The 24184-nt window shown below is 41.9% G+C and overlaps 1 protein-coding gene and 1 long non-coding RNA gene across 2 annotated transcripts; both read left to right on the top strand.

The window, feature by feature from the left end:
* The first annotated feature begins 7844 nt into the window (after window positions 1–7844).
* LOC125559820 lies at window positions 7845–11016 on the top strand. The gene is made up of 2 exons (XR_007306506.1): window positions 7845–9265; window positions 9914–11016. It is a non-coding gene; the product is annotated as an uncharacterized LOC125559820 (long non-coding RNA).
* A 10305-nt stretch (window positions 11017–21321) lies between these two features.
* On the top strand, window positions 21322–24060 carry LOC5512351. The gene is made up of 5 exons (XM_048722279.1): window positions 21322–21580; window positions 21668–21908; window positions 22502–22736; window positions 22971–23033; window positions 23456–24060. The coding sequence occupies exons 1-5, from the start codon at window positions 21322–21324 to the stop codon at window positions 23870–23872; spliced, it is 1215 nt and encodes a 404-aa protein (XP_048578236.1). The 3' UTR covers window positions 23873–24060.
* Window positions 24061–24184: the final 124 nt, after the last annotated feature.

The raw sequence follows: 24184 nt of genomic DNA, 5'->3' as shown, positions 1-24184 counted from the left end.
TTACCTCTGTTTGTCGATGTATCAAGCAAAAACGACCGAAACATGCTCAACGGGCACCAATGCAGAGTATTCAAACAACAGCTCCCTTTGAACTCATTTCTTTGGACTTTTTACATCTAGAAAAAAGCAGTGGTGGGTATGAATATATCCTCGTAGTGATTGATCATTTTACTCGATTTGCCCAAGCATACGCAACACGGAATAAATCGGCCCCTACAGTGGCAGAGAAGCTGTATAATGATTACATCATGAGGTTTGGGTTTCCCCTTCGAATACATCACGATCAGGGGAAGGAGTTCGAGAACGATCTACATAAACATCTGGAAAAGCTTAGTGGGGTAGCTCACTCAAGAACCACACCATATCATCCACAATCCAATGGACAAGTCGAGCGTTTTAATCAGACCCTTCTTGCAATGTTACGCACACTACCAGAGAACCAGAAATCCAAGTGGAAAGATAGTCTTAACAAAGTTGTACACGCATACAACTGCACTCGAAATGACTCAACAGGATTTTCTCCTTTCTATCTACTTTATGGTCGCTCACCTCGACTTCCCATTGACTTAATGCTTGGTACCAGTTTGCAAGGCACTCCGCAACAGTATCCGAAATATGTGACAAAGTGGCGAGAAACCATGGAAGAAGCTTACAGGATCGCACGTTCTAAGTCGACAGCTCAAGCCGCGCGGGGTAAGAGGTACTACGAGAAGAAAGTGAGATGCTCATCACTTAAGCCGGGTGATCGGGTATTGGTACGAAACCTGTCAGAACGAGGCGGTCCAGGGAAACTACGCTCATACTTTGAGGATCAGGTGTTTGTGGTTGTGAATCAGAAGGGAGAATCGAGCCCAGTGTATGAGGTCAGACCTGAGAATGGCAAGGGCAGGAACCGGACTCTGCATTATAACCTCTTACTGCCATGTGATTATCTCATGAGTGACGTGATTACTCAGCCAAAAAGGAAAACCAAAACACGGAAACCTGCAACAAGGAACGCAGCAGAGTTGAAAGAGGAGTCGAGTAGTGAAGAGGAACCAGACTTTGTTTACGGTAGACAGGTTGGATATGCGCCCGACGAGAAAGAAGAAGCATCAAGCGAATCGGATGTAGTCCTGGGTCAGCAGGAGGAAGTATCAGGCGAGTCTGATGTAGCACCGGATCGGCAAGAGGAAATAGCATCAGGCGAGTCAGATGTATCTCTGGATCAGCAAGAGGAAGCTTCAGACGAGCTGGATGGAGCACCCGATCAGCAGGAAGGAACGGCAGGTGAGCTGGATGAAGCAATAGAGGAGCAGGCAGAGAGGGCATCACAGCAGCAGCAAGGGGAACAAGGTGATAGGGACAGCCAGGAGAACTATGCTAATGGCAGCATCATTGGACGACCCGAGCGGAATAGGCATCCACCTTTGCGGGTTACTTATGATGTTATTGGTCAGCCATCCTATTATCGGGGACCGGTCGCTAACCATGGTATAACTATAAATGAGTCAGCATGGAGTGCTTACGGTGCACCTCCTACACAAGAGTTACCATGTGCCACATGCGGGTTCAAGGCACCCTTCGGTTTACAGGTACCCTACGGTTATTCGGTACCCTGCAGTCTACAGACTCCCTACGGTTATCCGGTACCCTACGGTTTACAGGTACCCTACAGATGTCCTTCCTTCTCACCATGGACACCAGCAATGTAATTACAAGTACACTAGTACACTTACTTGACTTATATTTGTTTGTTTGTTACAAGAAAAAGAAAAGAAAAAAACGGTCTAGTTAGAGACACTAGTTGAATAATACTAGTATAGCCTAGCAAATAGTGTAGGTAACAAGGTGTAAGACCTTGAGCAGCATTGGGTATTTACGTGGCAATGACATTGTGCAAGAGAACTGTAGAGTAAAGAATAAGCAAGATACAGCTGTATGAAGAAACAAGTGGAAGCCATGGTTGGACTTGATCACCCTACACCATGCCTTCATGGAACTGAACATTGAAATAGTAGAGTAGTCAGATTTTTTTTTCCTCAGTTGCATTGTAGTATTGAAACATACTAGTAACTTAAATGTCGAGGACGACATCTTTTCAGGGGGGAAGTGTGTTACCCTTGGAATTAAGCACTTGCCCACCCCCCCATAGAAAAATATTGTATTACCCATAATGCAGTGTGTGTAGAAGAGGAAGAAAACGTGTTGACCGCCATGTTTGTTTCTGTGTGGTTTATTTTCGGTTTATTTTTAATGTTACTCGAGTTTTCACAAATTAAGAGGTAACACATGTCATGGAGACCTTTGACACTATGGATGATAAGTACCATTACTGGGAGACACTTTTCAACACAATAGTAGAAAAACACATGCCTACCAAGAAAATGAGATTTCGAAAAGCTGATGTACCCTATATGACACCAGAATGGAAACAAGCAATCAAAATGAAAAGGAAATTTGCTAAGCAGTATGCTCACAGCAAAACTGAGGAAAATTGGGAACTGAAGAGAAAATGGAGAAATAAAGCTACCAATTGTAGAAGGAAAGCCATTAAAGAATATTGGCAACAAAAGGCAGATGATCTTAAAGCTAAGCCAAGTGAGTTCTATAAAACATTTAGACCTTTTCTTAGTGATAAGAAACAGCTGGTATGTGAGATCAACATCAGAACAGATGGAAAAATTGAGAAAGACCAGGAAAAGGTAGCAAACGTTCTGGTAGACTACTTTTCCACCATGGCTAATGAGATTGGTGGAGCAAATGTCAACAGTCTGACGGAAGAGGATTTGTCCAGTCATCCAAGTCTTAAGAATATCTATGATGCAAATAAGAGCAACAACTCAAATTTCTGTTTTCAACAGCTCAGCACAAATTCAGTTCAGTCATTTCTCGAGAAGCTAAATGTCAGAAAGGCCTCTGGCTATGACTCCATTACTCCCAGATTGTTAAAACTAGCATCAAGAGGTATAGCAGACTCCCTAACGGGTCTCTATAATGAGTGTATCAGGAAAGGAGAATGGCCAGAAGCATGGAAGAAAGGGGAATGGAACCCTGTTTACAAAAAGGATGACCGTCTTGAGAGAAAAAACTACCGTCCAATAACATTACTATGCATAGTAGATAAGGTATATGAGTCAATGATGAGTACACAAGTAAATAATCATTTTGATCCCAAGCTTGATCCTTGCTTGTCGGCATATAGGAAGAAGCATAGCTGTGAAACCACTCTGCTTAAACTCACAGAAGACTGGAAGCTAGCTGTAGATTCCAAACAGTTTATTGGAATACTCTCAACAGATATGAGTAAAGCATTTGACTCCTTACACCCAGCACTCATGGTAAATAAGCTCAAGGCATATGGCTTTTCTGAGCAGTCATTACACTTGATGAGATCATACTTCACCAACCGTCAAAACAGGGTCAAACTTAATGGAGTCACCAGTGTCTGGAAGGATGCAGTAAGGGGATGTCCTCAAGGGTCGTCATTTGGACCATTATTATGGAATATCTTCCAAAATGACATGACATTTGAAGTTAAAACAGCTAGCTTGTCAATGTATGCTGATGACCATCAGCTCTATGTAAAAGGGGGAACAGCTGAGTGCGTGGAACAAATTTTGAACGAAGAAGGACATAAGATATCACAATGGTATAAAGATAATTTCCTCAAAGGGAACTATGATAAATATAGCTTGATGTTGCTAGGCAGAAAAAATAGAAATAAAGACAACCTATCTATACAGGTTAAGATTGATGAAGAAATAATTAAATCGTCTACTGAAATGAAACTGCTAGGAGTGACTCTTGACGATAAGCTGAACTTTAGTCTTCATATCAGTGAAATATGTAAGAAAGCAAGCCAAAAAGTTGGTGTGTTGGTAAGGCTTAGAAATCTAATCCCAGTAGACGCCAAATTACAACTTTATAAATCAGCAATTTTACCCAATCTCACATATTGTCACACGGTATGGCACTTTTGTAAAGCCGCTGATGCTAGAAAGTTAGAGAGAGTCCAAGAGAGGGCTCTACGCGCAATATTTAATAACAGAACTGACACTTATGCTGAACTTTTAAGGAGAGGGCGATTGTCAAGCTTAGAGAATAGAAGATTACAAGACATTCTTATATTAATGTACAAAGCTAGAAATTCCCTAGCTCCTGAGCATATTCAAAGTATATTTTTTCAGCAAGACAGGAGTTACAACTTGAGGAGCGATTTTCCTGTTCCAAGATTTAATACAATCACATATGGTAGACACAGCATAAGGTTTCTAGGCCCCTATATTTGGGGTAAAATAAGTCAGGAACTTCGTAATAAGACCAGCCTACAGGCTTTTAGGACGGGAGTGCGCACTCTTGATGTGCTTGGCCTGCTGGATGGCGCATGTGACTGCATCGCATGCTCATCCTAGTGGGGTGGGCACGTGGGGTGGTCCCGTGTGCTGTCTGGCGGTCGGGCACATGAGGAGTGTGCACCACCCTTGTATCATATTTTTATATTAATTTGTTTTGTTATTTATTTATATGTTGCTTGTTTGTTTGTTTGTTTGTTCTTGTGTCTATTTGTATACACATGTCTGTTTACTTGTATCTACGCCTGTGATAGTTCGTCTATATAGTGTTTGTGTATATAATATATTATATTAATATGTATAATACGTATAGTTTTCTATAATATTTTTAATATTTTAAATATAGCTAGATTAGATTCTAAATCATATTATTTATTAATTATCTGACTATTTATTTTTTATAGTGTCCACAATTAGCTTTTTTAGCTAAACACTTTTGACACTTAAATAAAGTTTATCTATCTATCTATCTATCTATCTATCTAGAATAAAGACACACACAATAAGTCCTAGTCGCTTCATCTTGTTTCAAGAAGAAGGTTGAAAGTTGCTGAAAAAGGTAAAAATTGTAATTGTAGAAGTAGATGCATAATTTTCAATTGTAGCCATTTTTGTTACACTCACATAGCAGCAATTACTAGAATTTATTATAAAGAGTGTTTATTTCAGTAAATCACTCTACATCACTGATGAAGTATAAAAACCTCATATTTCCTTTGTTTTCATTTTTTTTCCTGTGTGCAAAGAGGGACATATGCGATTCCAAGCTTCATATAAAAGGATGCTATTTGTTTCTGACATTTCTAACAAAATTTCTAACAATTTTATTTCTTTATAAATAATTGCAAACAAGTATCTGGTGTGTCTCTCCAAAAAACGTTAGCCTTAAGCAACATATTTTATTATTTTATATATCTGATTGTTATTTTTCATTCTGTTCTCTTTATATATCCACCCAACCCTTGTGTGAGCGGAAGATGTGCCGATATGGGCCGTTCAAGTGAAGTGGAATCCAACCCCAAGCTTCCAAAGTATAAAGCAACTGTGAGGTTACAGGAGCAGCAAAGCAGAAGGAAGATAGATGCTGACGACTTGCGAGTGAATTGAACGCCGTCCTGCAAAACCAAAACGAGACATGCACCTCGAGAAAGTAGTCGAAGCAGCACGCAGAGTAGAAATCTCTCTCCAACTTAATGTTGTAGGAAAAGTCTACACAGTTTGTTTCGATCCAGGGCCAAAAGCGTTTGCTTCACCCAATTATCGAAGATCACAACAACGCCGGAGACCATGTTTTAATTGTGGTGAACACTCCGTTTGAAATGTGATTGCCCAGAATAAGAAAGTAAACAAGAGGTGTAGCAACTGCAATCAATTTACGACTGCGAGCGAAACAACAGGTCGGTTCGGGTGGCTTCACAATTCCTTAGAATGTGAAAAATTGGGTTGCATGGCAATTAAACATTCACAGAAATCCATATTTCCGATTGATAATGAAGAATTAACATCTCTTCGACAGCAACTGGTCGTTCTAACGACGAATAAGATAAAATGGAAGGTCAACTTCTACATGTTTAAGAGCAAACCTGCTCACGAGACATCACAACAGCTCACACAAAAGCAACACAATCAGATCAAGGTGACCTCAGGGTCAGGAGCTTGCCCTCGATGTCAAAGCTCCTACTACAGATAGAAAACCCCCGAATTGCCAGACACGCAACTTTTACCTTGGAGGCAGTATTTAATTGTACTAGTTATAAATAGCACCAGTTATTCTTCCATTACAATATTAACAAACATTATTAATTGAGGGTGACACAATATACAGGTGCCGCCCCTTTTTTGAGAAAATAAATGAATGACAAAACAGTGAAATTATATTAAAACAAATGGCGTCTTCATACAATTTTTAATTAAATGGCATTCAAAATGTCAGTTAATCAATAATTATAATAATTTTATTTTATCAAGTTTCAGTCCCCAAATGCACTACAGTGTGCATCACATCAGGAATCGAAATACTGTCTGCGAAACCAGCACACATGATGGCAGATGTCTGATGGTGATGGCAGATGTCTGATGGTGATTGCAGATGTCTAATGGTGATGGCAGATGTCTAATGGTGATGGCAGATGTCTAATGGTGATGGCAGATGTCTGATGGTGATGGCAGATGTCTAATGGTGATGGCAGATGTCTACTGGTGATGGCAGATGTCTGATGGTGATGGCAGATGTCTGATGGTGATGGCAGATGTCTAATGGTGATGGCAGATGTCTACTGGTGATGGCAGATGTCTAATGGTGATGGCAGATGTCTAATGGTGATGGCAGATGTCTGATGGTGATGGCAGATGTCTGATGGTGATGGCAGATGTCTAATGGTGATGGCAGATGTCTGATGGTGATGGCAGATGTCTACTGGTGATGGCAGATGTCTGATGGTGATGGCAGATGTCTGATGGTGATGGCAGATGTCTGATGGTGATGGCAGATGTCTGATGAAGATGGCAGATGTCTGATGGTGATGGCAGATGTCTAATGGTGATGGCAGATGTCTAATGGTGATTGCAGATGTCTGATGGTGATGGCAGATGTCTAATGGTGATGGCAGATGTCTAATGGTGATGGCAGATGTCTAATGGTGATGGCAGATGTCTAATGGTGATGGCAGATGTCTAATGGTGATGGCAGATGTCTAATGGTGATGGCAGATGTCTAATGGTGATGGCAGATGTCTGATGGTGATGGCAGATGTCTACTGGTGATGGCAGATGTCTGATGGTGATGGCAGATGTCTGATGGTGATGGCAGATGTCTGATGGTGATGGCAGATGTCTGATGGTGATGGCAGATGTCTAATGGTGATGGCAGATGTCTAATGGTGATGGCAGATGTCTGATGGTGATGGCAGATGTCTGATGGTGATGGCAGATGTCTAATGGTGATGGCAGATGTCTAATGGTGATTGCAGATGTCTAATGGTGATGGCAGATGTCTGATGGTGATGGCAGATGTCTAATGGTGATGGCAGATGTCTAATGGTGATGGCAGATGTCTGATGGTGATGGCAGATGTCTAATGGTGATGGCAGATGTCTAATGGTGATGGCAGATGTCTGATGGTGATGGCAGATGTCTAATGGTGATGGCAGATGTCTAATGGTGATGGCAGATGTCTAATGGTGATGGCAGATGTCTAATGGTGATGGCAGATGTCTAATGGTGATGGCAGATGTCTGATGGTGATGGCAGATGTCTAATGGTGATGGCAGATGTCTGATGGTGATGGCAGATGTCTAATGGTGATGGCAGATGTCTAATGGTGATGGCAGATGTCTGATGGTGATGGCAGATGTCTGATGGTGATGGCAGATGTCTGATGGTGATGGCAGATGTCTACTGGTGATGGCAGATGTCTACTGGTGATGGCAGATGTCTAATGGTGATGGCAGATGTCTAATGGTGATGGCAGATGTCTACTGGTGATGGCAGATGTCTAATGGTGATGGCAGATGTCTAATGGTGATGGCAGATGTCTAATGGTGATGGCAGATGTCTGATGGTGATGGCAGATGTCTGATGGTGATGGCAGATGTCTGATGGTGATTGCAGATGTCTGATGGTGATAGGGGAAAAGACAATCTGCCACCACTCGGACTGTAAACAAAAAAGGGCTGTTAAATACACAACTCGTTGGGGGTATCTGGGCCTTTATTGCGATAGGCCGAAGCAACTGCCCTGATAAGGGAATACAAGAAACAATGAGAAAAAAATTTCGTTGAGGACCAGATCGCGTTGTACCATTCACTGTAGCAGTTCTATAATAAGCATGTGCACATGACTAATTTTTGCTAATATTTGTTCCGGCTATCTGGCATTTCCGGATGACAAGCCATTATCTCATCTGGTATTTATTCCTGATAAACAGGGTCTATCACCCACTTCCGTCAATAGCAGCAAGATCCCTTTAACTGTAAGCATGTTACAATGACACATGAAGAGAATCGCCCCATTGGGACTGGTTATTGCTTAGGGAAAGGTTGGGGTATACAGCTGAAATTGAACAAGCCACTTGCAATTCAAAAATTTTCTGCATTTACAGGGAGCCAGATACAAATAACTATACACACGTTAGAGTGAATAACAAACAGATTTTGTGAAAGAATAACAAACTACTCTCATAACCTAGGATGGAAAATCCACAAGACAGAGTAGGGGTAGCTGCTGTAATAAACCATGTGACTGGGCTTGCCAAGATGGCTGCCAGCTAGATGTTGTGTGTTTCCTCTGTAACCTCATAGAAATGAAGATGCCTTGAAATTCAAAAAATGACCAGTGTAATAAATAAATACAATTATCAAATAAAAGCCTTTGTTTACAGATACCCAATCCACCTTTATTTATATATTTATATATTATTTATAAATTCATATATCTAAAAGGACCAACAAATGCTAAAAGGAACATTAATGACCCAAGGAGAAAGGCATATACTATAAATCTATATTATTATTACTTTCCATAATGATGACTTCCAACTCTAAAATTACTGTATCTAACTGCAAATGAGGTGGAATATTTTTTATTCTTCTTATCATAATGTAAATATGCTTTATACACAACAAATTCCAAAGCAATCAAATCAAGAAGAATCATTATGCAAAAACGTTAGAATTAAAATTTATGCAACAAATGTTTATCTGACCACAGTCTACCAAGTAACAGATATCTCCAGCGAGGGGACTGGGTACTATGTTGGCCTCAACAACAAAGAATTTAAGGCGAGAATTGTAAACCATTGGAGTACCAAAAAAATAGCAATCAAAGTTCAACATCAAGGGGACGATCATACGCATAGCATGTGAGCAATCCACAAAAAAAAAAATATGTGCCTACTAGACAAATACTCATCATCTGTACTGCAGGATGTAAAGGTAGGATAACCAGATATGAGGTTAGTTATGGTATCACGGTGCATCATGGTTAAATGTGCTTAATGTAGGTAAATTGGTACCGCCATCTTGGACGAGAGATGAAATAAATGTGTGCTTACTCGATTGAGATCATGCGATGCTAAACAAAAGATTTGAGCTTGCAAGCAAATAATTCTTACTAGGCAATTTAACATTGTAATTAGCCTTGTATAAATAGCCCTGACAACGTGTAAATCACAATCATCAAGACTCAGTGGAGTGGGGTGTACACCCCTATGGAACAAATTGAAAAGCCATACATTTAACAATATTTCTATTTTGAGCTCAAGCATTCATCTTGTAGAGCACTATTACTGGGTTTATTGGCTATATATTCAACACAGTATATATAACATATTTTTGCTATTTGTTTTAGAAATAAACCATTGTTATTACGATAAATAATAATCATTATAATTACGATGATAAATATTTTAAGGGTCGCACTGAACATCTAGAAAACTCTAGAGTAAGGTTGTGAAACGAAACTCATTGCCAAAAATCTCTATTTACTCCAAGCTATCCATCTTCAAACTCTTATTAGCATTAGCAAGTCTAGGAAAGCTAAATCTACTCGTTTACCAGAATTCAATTGCAAATTCCCAACAGTTTCCCAAAACCAGGCAAGGAAAAATCACCCAAGCTCCATGATGCTCCGGCCACAATCATTACTCGTTCATAGGGCGCTACTTCCAAAACAAAGCAGATGAAATAAACTATCCAGGAGATGTTGGTGTTAAAGAAAATCAAACATCCACCTTCTCTCATCTTGATGGACAAGTTTGAGCCACTGTCAAGCACTGAGAGACTACAGCTTACCAACCTTCATGTTTCCCAAGAGGAAGCAGATGATGCTAAATAAAGGAAAAGGCCATTTACCTTAACATGCACAAGACCACGACAAACTTGATATCTCAGAGTTAATGTACACCTTCTGCCACTATGATGCAATAATGGCATTATTAGCACCCACTATAATCAATCATTATATTTAATATTAGAAGATTAAAGATTACAACTCTCAATGAGCCTGTCTGCTGGAGCCAATAAGCTGTTGAACCCATCTTGATGATGGGTGATATAGTTATTTAGGACTGTTCATGGTTGGAAAGGATTTGTGCTATGGCAACCCTGTGTAGATTATAATGCATAAATAAAAAGGAATCGATCAAGCTTTAAAAACTCTTTTATATTTTACTTGAATAAAAATACTACATTAATCAAATCTAAATACAAGACATTAGTGTATCTAGGAGCCTGGACCCTAGGAAAATAGTATGCATGCCCATGTATGAGAAGGCACGCCATGGGACACATGAAGGCGGTTTCTTTGAGGTATTAAACCTAATGTTTATTAGTTTATTTGACCTTGGGTCACTATTACAGAAATTACTCCCAATTTTGATTGTTCTGATTACAGGTCTTGATCTTGCTCAGAGTTATCAAGCTTCGTAAAAGTGTTGACAGCCCACACAGGAAAAAAATATGATTTCCCAATTCTAACATTTTGGGTTATAGTTGGGAAAATTTCCCAATAATGTGAAAAAATGGGGAAAACTGAAACAAGAATTGGGAAATTATTGAGTTCCAATCTAAGCCAAAACTTCCTTTCACAAAAAATTCACTTTAATGGAATAAGATGGGATTTATTCCCAATAAAATCCCATTACTGGGAAATGGATGTGAATTCATACACAATAAATACCCAAAACTGGAAATCAAATACATGTATTTTCCCAATAAAATCCCACTACTGGGAAATGGATGTGAATTCATACACAATAAATACCCAAAACTGGGAATCAAATAGATGTATTTTCCCAATAAAATCCCACTACTGGGAAATGGATGTGAATTCGTACACAATAAATACCCAAAACTGGGAATCAAATACATGTATTTTCCCAATAAAATCCCTGTACTGGGAAATGGATGTGAATTCGTACACAATAAATACCCAAAACTGGGAATCAAATACATGTATTTTCCCAATAAAATCCTACTACTGGGAAATGGATGTGAATTCATACACAATAAATACCCAAAACTGGGAATCAAATACATGTATTTTCCCAATAAAATCCCACTACTGGGAAATGGATGTGAATTCTTACACAATAAATACCCAAAACTGGGAATCAAATACATGTATTTTCCCAATAAAATCCCACTATTGGGAAATGGATGTGAATTCATACACAATAAATACCCAAAACTGGGAATCAAATACATGTATTTTCCCAATAAAATCCCACTACTGGGAAATGGATGTGAATTCATACACAATAAATACCCAAAACTGGGTATCAAATACATGTATTTTCCCAATAAAATCCCTGTACTGGGAAATGGATGTGAATTTATACACAATAAATACCCAAAACTGGGAATCAAATACATGTATTTTCCCAATAAAATCCCACTACTGGGAAATGGATGTGAATTCATACACAATAAATACCCAAAACTGGGAATCAAATTTATGTATTTTCCCAATAAAATCCCACTACTGGGAAATGGATGTGAATTCATACACAATAAATACCCAAAACTGGGAATCAAATTTATGTATTTTCCCAATAAAATCCCACTACTGGGAAATGGATGTGAATTCATACACAATAAATACCCAAAACTGGGAATCAAATACATGTATTTTCCCAATAAAATCCCACTACTGGGAAATGCATGTGAATTCATACACAATAAATACCCAAAACTGGGAATCAAATACATGTATTTTCCCAATAAAATCCCTGTACTGGGAAATGGATGTGAATTCATACACAATAAATACCCAAAACAGGGAATCAAATACATGTGTGTATATTTTCTGCATTGAAAATAAGTAATACAATTATTACTAATTAACCAAGTAAGATTGCTGTTCAAGTCTATATTAAAATTAAATATGATAAGATTGATCGCTTACAGTAAAATGTACATTTTGTGCTCAGCTGTGCAGCACACATTCCAAGATGAATTTTATACTGACTTTTGCCAAATGTTTCCACTTATCCAGTGACCATTTGCAATACCGATTATGGAATCAAAGACCACAGTGTTTCTTGCTTGCCTGGAAAAGCTTTCTCTTACAAATCTATTGGGATGTTGTTGTTTCTCCACATAGAAATACACCTCAACTGCCTTGTTAGACAAATCAACACTTGACACTCTTCCGTACCAAATATCCCCTTGCTTTTCGCCTTGAATGAACAACATGTCATCTTTTTCTGGATACACAGGGACCAAGAGCCTTGGAACATCTTTTAACTGTCTATCATAATCCACAACAGTTTGAAGGTTTGTCTGAGCATGCTTGTACAACATCACCTTTCTCTGTACACTTTGATGTGAAAAGATGACTGAATTATCATTGGGTTGTAATTTGACTTTAGGAAAGCCACTCCATACATTAACATCAATTTCTCCTTCAGAGGATTTGTTAAAAGGCTTTATAAAACCTTCAATCAATACACTGTGATTATTGTCTAGTCCATATCTTATCAACAAGAACCGCTTTATCTGGACAATACATTCACCATCCTCCAACGAAGCAATAATATTGTCATTACTTGATAAGACCAAGCCATTAAATCCAACATTACTTAAAAAACATTTCCCTGAAGTAGATGCAATTCTAGATGCCGATTGAACAGACTGTGGGAGTGATAAAATGGAATTGATTCTAGAACATTCATTGTCTGTTAACTCAATTACTTGCAATTGAGGTTTTCTTGAGCCTATTAGCAATCCTTCACATTTACTGGCTGTACAGATTTTCCTAGCCTCATCCTCAGACTTGACAGTGCCCTGATTAAAAAAAATGTACATTTTTATGTACTAACCATTAAACAGATTACATGTATAGAGCCTTTTGATAAATCCCAAAGTGCTGTGGTTTTTGCACTTGATGCCAAATTTATTCTTTTAAATTTTATTTACATTGTAAAAACTTCAAAAGAATATAATTTGACATAAAATGTGATAAACAAAGCATCCTGGTATTTATAAGACTATAAACAGCTCTAGATGTTAATCAATCAATATGCAAATAAATGAATGATTATATATATTCAGTCCATATTTGTTTACTTTTATTATTACTTCAAATAATGGAATGTCCTGCGACTAAAAAGATTTACATTGATGACACAGTACATGAAGAGTGTGTAACGCTGGCCGCTAGGGCCTAGGTCTTATGTAAGACCGCTGACCGGCTCAGAAGAGAGCAGCCGGCCATCTTGTTTTGAACATTATTCATGTAAGTCCTACGCGTTCATTTGTTATATCCTAGTTACCGTTATTTGTAATCCTCAGTTTAATTATAATCCTTGATTTATTGTATTGCCATAGGACTTCCTCATCTTTGTCAATAAAACCAATTGAACATCGAGGAGTATTTTCTTCATGAGGAAGTCATTATCATGGTGATCGTCGAATGTTCGGTACCCAACTGTGACTTCAAAACACAGGATGTCTCTGATGCAATCGCCGTAGCGTTACTAAATAACCACGGCCTCGCACATCAAGCACTACCTCCCGCTCCTACTGCCCCACCGCCGGCCCGAGGCCCGAAACTCGACCGACCCAAAGTGGACATAGGGATCTCTATCGAGGAATGGAACATATTAATGCGCCGATGGGGGGTTTTCCGTTCTGGATCTGGCATCACTGACGCCCAGGCGCCTTTCCAACTGTTCCAGTGTGCCGGCCCTGACCTCGGGGACAGCCTACTGAAAGCCAACCCAGGAGCCACCTCGTTGCCCTTGCAAGATTTGACCGCAGCCATGCGCTCGCTAGCTGTCATTCCTATCGCTACATGTGTCCTCCGTACCGAGCTGCTCCAGTTAAAACAGGAACGGGACGAAACCTTTCGTGCATTCGCAGCCAGGGTGCGGGGAAAAGCGGAAACGTGCGCATACACAGCAGCATGTGCGTGTGGCCAACCCGTTGACTACACCGACCACATCATACGCGACGTCCTTTTAAATGGCATTTACGACTCAGACATAAGGCGTGAGACTCTGGGCATTACAGATATCTTGACCAACCCAATTAATGACGTCATTGCCTCGGTGGAGAGTAAAGAGATGGCTCGCAACGCCCTACCGTCTTCAACCCTGTCTGCGATGTCGTCCTTCCAGCGTAACAAAAACACGCCACCCTCAGACCAGTCACCAAGCGCAGCAGAGAAATCACGACAGGCCTCCTGTCCTGATTGTAAAGTGTCATTTCACGTCTTCTCAGAAGGATCTCGGGGCTGGAATTCCAAACCTCATCAGGTATGCATCGATTGCTACAGAGCCCGTAGGCGCAAAAGGCGACAACCAGCCAAAAGTCAACAGTCCGCCATCGAGTCAGGCCCGATCTCCCAGATCGCATCTCAAAAATCCGGAGCCGTACCTCGCTCTCGTGGTAGACCACAGAACGAGCCCGTTAAACTGGATCACCATATCTTCACCAAGGGGGAGTGGCGACGAGCTCAACTCCGTGATCATCCGCGGACAAACATCACTATATCGCTCGATACTCCATCAGCTTCGGGAGCCACTTCCCGTCCTCGCGATCACCTCGTAGCTCAGATATCAGCCGTGGCCGACACTGGTGCCCAGTCCGACCTTTGGTCTCTAGAGGAGTTCCTTGCATGCGGCTTCTCGCGCGATGAACTGCAACCGGTCAACCTCAGCTTGTCGGCCGCCAACCGGTCTCCAATAGCCATCGACGGTGCTTTCTTCGCTAAACTCTCCACAGCTCCTCCCAACGGTGAGGCCACGTGCTGCCGTTCCATGGTGTACGTGAGCAGCTCAGTCCGAGCTATGTACCTCTCCTATGAGTCCCTCCTCAACCTCGGTCTCCTATCTACGGACTTCCCGACGAACCCGGTTGGAAGACACGACGGCCGCCGACCTACCCCCCATGGCCGCAGCATACCAGAGCCGCACTCATCCATCAACGCCACCCGTTCCATCAACGGCGGCTGCACAGCACCAAACACCCCTTCTGATCCGACCTGTCATTGTCCCCAGCGCACGGTGCCACCACAACGTCCGTCGGAACTGCCATTCCCCTGCACCCCGGAGAACAATGGCCGCATGAAAGACTGGCTACTTGAGAGGTATGCCTCCTCGACGTTCAACACCTGCCCCCATCGTGCGCTCCCGTGCATGGACGGACCACCCATCGAGATACATGTAGACCCAGCAGCCACACCCAGAGCGTGCCACACCCCGGCCACCATCCCTCTTCACTGGCAGCAAAAGGTATACGACGACCTTCTCCGGGACGAGGCCCTTGGTGTCATCGAACGAGTGCCTTACGGGGAACCTGTCACATGGTGCCACCGCATGGTTGTGACCCGGAAGCACGACGGCTCACCGCGCCGGACTGTGGATCTCTCGCCACTAAACAAATTCTGCCAGCGCGAGACCTTTGCCATGGAGTCTCCCTTCCACCTCGCCCGCCGAATTCCGAAGGACACCTGGAAGACCGTCACCGACGCTTGGAACGGCTATCACAGCGTTCCCTTACGCGAGGCAGATCGACACCTGACCACTTTCATTACGCTCTTCGGGCGCTGGCGCTACACCAGGGCACCACAAGGATTCCTCTCGTCAGGGGATGGCTACAACCGTCGTTTCGATGCTATCCTATCAGCCTTTGAGCGCAAAGAGCGGTGTGTGGACGACACAATCCACTATGATACTGACCTAGAACAACACTGGTGGCGATCCATCGACTTCCTTACATGCGTAGGCCAGTCCGGTATAGTACTGAACCCCGACAAATTTCAGTTCGCCGAAAAGTGCGTGGACTTCGCCGGCTTTAGGGTGTCCGACTCAACCATAGAGCCACTCCCTAAGTACCTGGATGCCATCCGTGATTTCCCCACTCCTGAATCGACGACAGACATCAGAAGCTGGTTCGGTCTGGTCAACCAGGTGGCCAACTACGCCCAATTGCGCGAGACCATGGCGCCGTTTAAGCCATTCCTAAGCCCACGGTGCAAATTCACCTGGTCACCTGACCTGGAGTCTGCCTTCCAAGAGTCCAAAGAAGCCATTGTTCAGGCAATCCGCGAGGGCGTGGAAATCTACGACATGCAGAGGCGCACCTGCCTTCGCCCCGACTGGTCCCGAAGAGGTATTGGTTATTTCCTCCTCCAGCAACACTGTAGCTGCCCCTCTGGTATACCTGACTGCTGCCCAGGAGGATGGCGGATCACTCTGGCTGGCTCACGCTTCCTCTCCCCAGCCGAACAACGTTACGCAGCCATCGAGGGAGAGGCCCTGGCCGTTGCCTGGGGTCTCGAGCAAACCCGGTACTTCACACAGGGTTGCGACAACCTTGTGGTAGTCACCGCCCACAAGCCTCTAGTCAAAATCTTCGGCGATCGCACCCTCGATGAGATCACCAACTCCCGTCTGTTCAGGTTAAAGCAGCGTACCCTCCCGTGGCGCTTCACCATCACCCATCGACCGGGAAAAAGTAACCAGGCGGCTGACGCCACATCAAGACACCCATCCCCATCAGGCTCAACTAACAGTCTCGCAACTTCAACTCCTAGTGTACCGGACATGGTTGAGTCGGCCCTCATGGCCTCCATCAGGAACGACGCACATGATCTTGGGGCCATCTCGTGGCCGATCCTCGCACAAGAGACTGCTACGGACCCATGCCTAGGTCACCTCCTACGCCTCATTGAACAAGATGTTGTTGTTGACCCTAACGACCCGGCGCTTTCAAGTCTCGGACATCTCTGTGAGTCGATATATGCACAGGATGGCGTTCTACTACTCAACGACCGTGTGGTTGTGCCCATGTCCCTCCGCAAACGGGTCCTCCAGCACTTACACGCTGCACATGAAGGAGCCTCTACTATGGAGCAGCAAGCGCGTGCCATTGTCTTCTGGCCGGGGATGTCACGGGACATTCAGGGCACCAGAGACGGATGCACAGATTGCAACCGCAACGCCCCGTCACAAGCGGCCACACCGCCCCTCCCGACCTCTCCGCCATCTACCCCGTTCGAGGCTGTCTACGCTGACTTCTTCGACTTTGGTGGCCGCCACTACCTAGTTGTCGGAGACCGGCTCTCTGGATGGATGGAGGTCCTCAGCTCCACCGCAGGTACTGACCTAGGGGGCTCCGCTGGCCTGGTCCGTCACCTCCGAGCATTCTTCGCCACCTTTGGCGTGCCAACTGAGATATCAAGCGATGGCGGACCAGAGTTCACAGCAGGCGGCACCGAGACCTTTCTCCGACTTTGGGGGATCAAACACCGCCTGTCTTCTGTCGGCTTCCCACAATCCAACGGGAGAGCAGAAGTGGCAGTCAAAACAGCTAAACGTCTCCTGATGTCCAATACTGGTCCTAACGGCAGCCTTGATAACGATCGCTTCCTGCGTGCCATGTTACAGCTACGAAACACACCGGACCGGGACTGCGACCTTTCACCAGCCCAAATCATATTCGGTCGACCCCTTCGAGACTCCCTCATGTTCGTCAATCGACTAGAGAAGTTCTCTAATCCCCACATCCGACCCCTGTGGCGGCAAGCATGGGCGGCAAAGGAAGATGCCCTTCGGACCCGCATATCACGTACCACCGAATCATTGACGAGCCACTCCAAACCACTTCGACCTCTGAAGCTAGGTGAAAGGGTCTTCATCCAGAACCAGCAGGGCCCACACCCGAACAAATGGGACCGCTCAGGCATGGTAGTGGAGTCGCCAGGCCACGACCAATACAGGATAAAGGTGGATGGCTCAGGACGGTTGACCCTGCGTAATCGTCGGTTCCTTCGTGCATACACCCCGGCCACGCCCACCCCAGACCATCAGTACAGGACGCCACCACCTCCACCCAGATCTCCAGAGTGTCAACCCACACTTAACAGCTCACCGTCGCCTCCCACAGGCAGTGGACCATTGACGGGCAATCCTCACGTCACCACCCAACTCTCACACGGTAGCCATCCCGTCATACCCACAGAGTGCAACCAGACAGTTCCACCCGCTGAACCCGTCGCTGAAACACCACCTACCACTCAAGCCAACAATGACCCTGTATCCTCTTGTATGCCTGACGCCTCATCTCAGGCCCCGCAGCCACTCCCTGAACCTAGAAGGCCAACTCGTGCGAGAACACGACCAAAACGCTACGAACCAGAGACAGGGAATTGGACAGTAGCAGGAGTCCGTTCGTCTAGCCTTGTATAGACTCTAGACTTAGTATAGACTCACGGACTGGGGGGGATGAAGAGTGTGTAACGCTGGCCGCTAGGGCCTAGGTCTTATGTAAGACCGCTGACCGGCTCAGAAGAGAGCAGCCGGCCATCTTGTTTTGAACATTATTCATGTAAGTCCTACGCGTTCATTTGTTATATCCTAGTTACCGTTATTTGTAATCCTCAGTTTAATTATAATCCTTGATTTATTGTATTGCCATAGGACTTCCTCATCTTTGTCAATAAAACCAATTGAACATCGAGGAGTATTTTCTTCAGTACATACCTCAATCTTATCATCCTTTTCTTCAATGGGGAGATCACCATGTGCTTGTTCCAAACTTTTCAAGCTTTCTCTTCTACATTCTGCTTTAGCAAATGTCATTTCTAATCCTTTACAGTTGTGGGAGCGCCCTACATATTTCTTTACAGCTCTTTCAAACACAGCGCACCAATAGTTGTCTGATGCTGCAAAGTTTATCAGGTCTTCATGTGCATGTGTCAAATTGTGTACCGATATTGTGCACATTTCAAGTCCTTGTGTCTCCTCAATTCTTATTATCAGTGTTTGTGCAAGTCTCTCATGTAGCTGTATCATGCTATCCGTCCAGCCATTCCTCCCACTATAGAAGTGCAGTTCAGTTAGGTAGGAAACTAAACTTATGATTTCAAGTTCTTTAGGGTCTGGAATCTTATCCTCTACAATGCATCCTAGCATTGGAAAGAAAAATTTCTGAAAAGATTCTGCTTTCCAGTGTCCAAGGCCTTTGTGTTCTTTGCCAATTGAAGTAGGAATACGTCCTTGTTTAAATTCTGTGTTCCAAGGAAATTGTGCAATTTGCTCATCTACATATACAGCATCTAATAACTCTAGCTGTAACAGTCTTGAAAGTTGGTTTTTGCATATATTCAAAGGCAGAGTATGGAAAATGTCATAAACCATGTGGTATAAACAGTCAAACTTATAGAGGGGATACAAATATTGATGAAATATTGGAGTTCCAGTAAATCCTTCCTGTGATGATAGTTTCTTTCGTACACTTACTCGGTTTTCATTGTCTAGATCATAAAAGGTACTCTCCTCTGCTGTCACATCTCTCTTCTCCCATGGATGCCGAGCATGAAAACGATTATCACCATAATAATAGTGAGTTGATTGAAGACTTTGCTGTCCTACCATCTTACATCTCCTACAAGCACATTTCCCCTGGTTCAAGTACTTTCCAAACTCACATTGTCCTGGGTGATCTGCAGCCCAGCACAGTAACATAACACGCACTGTTTCAATTTCATGTGCTTCATAATCAGGAACAGTAATAGCATTTGAAGGATAAGGAACTTCAAAGCCATGTATGAAGCCATCACAGAGGTCATTAATGAGTGGCTGTATAAATGGATCATAAGCCTCTGGTACACCTTTTGGCACAGTTGTACACGGTACAAAACCAATAACATATACTTCATCAATATGTGATCTATCTGTCTTGAACATATTTAATATGGAAACTTCAAGAGAACCACAACTTCTGCCACTTGTACTGAATGGCTGCCAGCCATCCCAGTGTCCGATTAATGCCAGATTCAAAGGAGAACCCCTTGCTACTTCAGCTTTATGTGAAAATTTATTAAAACATTCTGGACATTCGAGCAATGACAAACCATCAATATCTTTTGGAGATGAATTGATTAAGTCTGATGAAATAACAGTGAGACACTCCCCGCACCTTGTTGGGACAGTCCACAATTGATCTGGGTCCCAAAACCACTGCACCTCTAACCATCTTTCCCCATCCCAAACCTCTTTTTTTAAGGGCCAACTTGTGTTTCTCTTTAACCAGTGTTCTCGTTCTTGCCAATGTGATAGCATTTTCCTACACATATTTAGATTCCGAAACCAGTTCTTTAGCTTTTCATGTAAACCAAGATAGTAATACTTTATATATCCACATTTTCCACAGTTGGGGCATAACTCATTTTTACTCTCCATAATACCCCACTTACGGGAATACAGGTACTTTTTAGTTGTCTTACCATTTCTTGTGAAAGACTTCTCTGCTCGACAAATGCAAATATAATATTCCTTTGGGTCTGTGAATCCCTCTTCTTTCAAAAGCGACTGTACTTCTGACCAAGATTTTGGCCATAGAGAAGCCAAAATATCCTCATCAATTTCTGGATCAAGGTTGGTAAATAACATTGTCCTCCCATAACTCAAAATATCCTCGAATGTTTTTATTGAACACCCACTATTATCCACAATAGTCATAGCTTGCAGAACAGCCTTTACAACAAGTCTTTTGTAAGGGTTGCCTTGATTGAAGTCATCTTCCATGTCATTTCTATTTTCATTGTCATGATTCATACATACATCTTGGACAACATTTATTTCGCAATCGATATTTTCTGAAGTTTCCATCGTGACATCAGATGTTTCATGTTCTTCAAACGTATTTTGTCCAAAAGCTTCGTCCTCTTTCGAGTTGTGAAATGAAGATGATATACGAGCTTCGTTCCAGTGCCGTAGTTCTGTTTTCCTTGTAACAGCTCTTCCTTTACAGCGATAGCACCTACAATGAACATGTCTATAAGATAATTCAGTACAGCTGCATGTGGATACTTCTTTTCTTGACCACATTTCGACGTTGAATCCACCATATATTCCTCTTGTAGCTCTTTGCACGCATCCGCCATCTTTGTTTACCACAGGAAGCCAAAATTCAGCACTTGTTAGCCAATAGTGAGAAAGCTTATACCAACAACTAAAACGGCGGGAAAAAACTACCAATCAATGCCGCTGTTAGAAAAATTGAAGGAAAGGCGGGCAAAATTGACCAATGAGATAGCAAATAGACTCATGAACAGCGTAGCTTGCCCGGCCTTGCTGTATTTTCACTGCAAATATTCCAAGATGGATGACTCGATTGTACAAGAAGGGCAGAGTGGTACGAGTCAGGTGAACGAAAACGCTCAAATTCTTACGGACAAGAACGATTTGGAATCGAAAATTAAAGATCTATTCGGCGAGGAAGTTTTAAATGCTTTCAAACGTGAGTATGCATGCACTGCTTTCACAAAAATACTGAACTAAATTTGAAACCCCACTCAACAGAGCAACTTTTTCTTTCTTGAACTAGGTGAACAAGTTGTCAATGAGATGGCTATTTCAGACCTCTTGGAAAGGAAAGCGGATGCCACAATCTTTCAAAGACTTTCCTTGTGTTACGGTAAAGCGGTCATTTTCAAGAAGGAGTTTAGTTTTCTCAAAAGACAAAAGGCATCTTTTGGCGCCAAAACGTCCCCTTCTCCTCCGCCAAAACCGACTATGGCCGACTTACAACAGCTGAATCCAGAAATGAAGCACTTATATCTTACAAAGTAAGCTATTTAACTTATTTTGTGTTACAAATATTTTGTTTGTTTGTCAGCAAATATTCAACTACAATGGATTAATCAGATGACATGGTCATCTTGTCTTGAGGACCTCGAGGTATTAAAAATGGCTGCCTTGTTATGTGAGCGAATCCATTTCCATCGAGGTTGTTTCAGCTACTAATGCATTTGAATCATTCATAATATATTCTAAGGTTGCCAATTTATGTTTTAACAAAGATATTTGAGTAAGTTTTCTTTTGGTAAACTTGTTTTATTAAAATGTAAGATCAGAACATTTGGATTCTTAGAATAGGTTAAAAACACTCCCCCTGTTTTGGTGGTCCTTTTTATTGTTCTCGGAAACTAAACAAACTTTGTATTTCACAAAATCCAATACAAATAAAAACTATTAAATTACAAAACTCAATGCTGATCATGCAAGTACATCGAGCTGCAGTAGCCCATGCCATGTGCAAGAGTTTCAGCCACAGAAAGCCCAAATATAAAAAGCAAACGATGTTTATGGGCACAGGGCACCCAATATATTATTATCAACAAAAATGGTACCCACATTGATCGCATTTTATTTTATTTAGACGTAAAAAAATAGGGGTATTAGCAGCAAACAAATGGACTGAATTTCCAAAGTTTAACTCGCCTGAGGCCAAAGCTGAACTAGATGCATTTGCCGAAAACATAGAGAAAGAATGTGGCATAAAAGAGATCAATTTTGGAAAGGAAGGAATAAAGAAGCACATACAGAGTTTTTGCAATGAACAACGTAGATACAACAAAAAACGAAAACGTCCATCTTATGATGATGATTATAAGGTAATAAAAATATTTCTTTTAATTGCATTGTTTGTTTATTTATGTGCTTTTGCATGTCTGCAGGTTTGTTAATAGTTTTCGTCAACTGAAGTGATCAACTTTTTTGTACACTTGGCATTTCGTTGACTAAATGTAATGTAAATGTACCATCAATTGCAAAGCACACAGACACAAGTAGTCATTTTGTATCTATGAGAGTTGCACTTCAGTTATAGTATTTTTTAACTTTTGTAGATTCCAAGTTCCCAGGCCATAAAAAAAGAGATGCAAAGCAACCATAGCTCATCAGATCTAGAGGTAAATTTTGTTTTAGCATACCTAAGTAAATTTGATACTTTATAGAATCTAGTATTAATGTGTTATCATACTAAATATCTTATATATAAGTATTATCTCATATTTTCATGAAAACTTGCAGTGTGGATACTTTAAATGGGACCACTTTAAGATATTGTGATTGAATGACAATTGTGAATTAAAACAAAGCATTTTTACTAAAACAATGTCGACCAATCAGATCACAAAGAACAAAAACTTAATAAGCTGAAGTTTCCTAAGTTGAAGTGCTTTGTTTCTATTCATAATTTGTCATGCAATCACATTCTCAAAGTGGTCCCAGTTGAAATGTCCACACTGTAATGCATTTTTAAAGTATTTTCAAAGCATTAATGAACCTTGCAAAATGTATTAAATGCTGATAATGTGTATTTTGACTACAGGAAAGCTCAGTAGATCTAGACAGAGAGGGGGAACAGGATGAACATTTAGAACAGGATGGAAGTAGTGCTGGAGACACAGAGATTTTGAGTGATGATGAGATGGAAGGAAGCCAGTGCCCTATAAGCCCCAAAATTCCAAAACCCAGCACTAGCACTTCAAGCCCAGAAGATGCGAAAGCAGGTGATCAAGTTGAAGCTCTACCATTAAAAATAAAGAGGGCAGTGATTAAATCAGTGTTTGGTAAACAACTCACCAGAGAGGTGTGTGTTGATGTACTTAAAAATAAATTCTTTTTGAAAAGCAATGCCTTCACATCTCTCTCACCTAGTCAGGCAATAGCAGTACTTATTAGAAAACTTGTAAGTCAAAAATACGTAGAATTTACAGGGTTCCCACAGTCAGGGAAAAGTCAGTGAAATTCGATTTTTTTTCAAGGTCAGGGAATTGTCAGGGAATTATGATTTAAGTCAGGGAAATTTGATAATTCTCAAAAAGTCAGGGAAAAGTCAGGGAATAATTCTTATTTTTCAAAAATCATTATTATGAATTGTGTTGGCGATAATCAAGCAACCTCACTGTTAATTAAAAGTTTCAAAAATCGCAATACATCAGTATAAACGAATTATCCTATGTGGTTTTCCTGTGGAGGAAAATGAAGTGGAGGACTGGGTCTGAATTATGTCGGCCATCTTGTTGCAGTATTGGAAAGCACGTGGAGGTAGGGCTGG

Source organism: Nematostella vectensis, chromosome 14 (assembly GCF_932526225.1).
Source record: "Nematostella vectensis chromosome 14, jaNemVect1.1, whole genome shotgun sequence".
Classification (NCBI taxonomy): Eukaryota; Metazoa; Cnidaria; class Anthozoa; order Actiniaria; family Edwardsiidae; genus Nematostella; species Nematostella vectensis.
The sequence above is the reverse complement of the archived record's forward strand: the minus strand, read 5'-3'. Positions and strand labels throughout refer to the sequence as shown.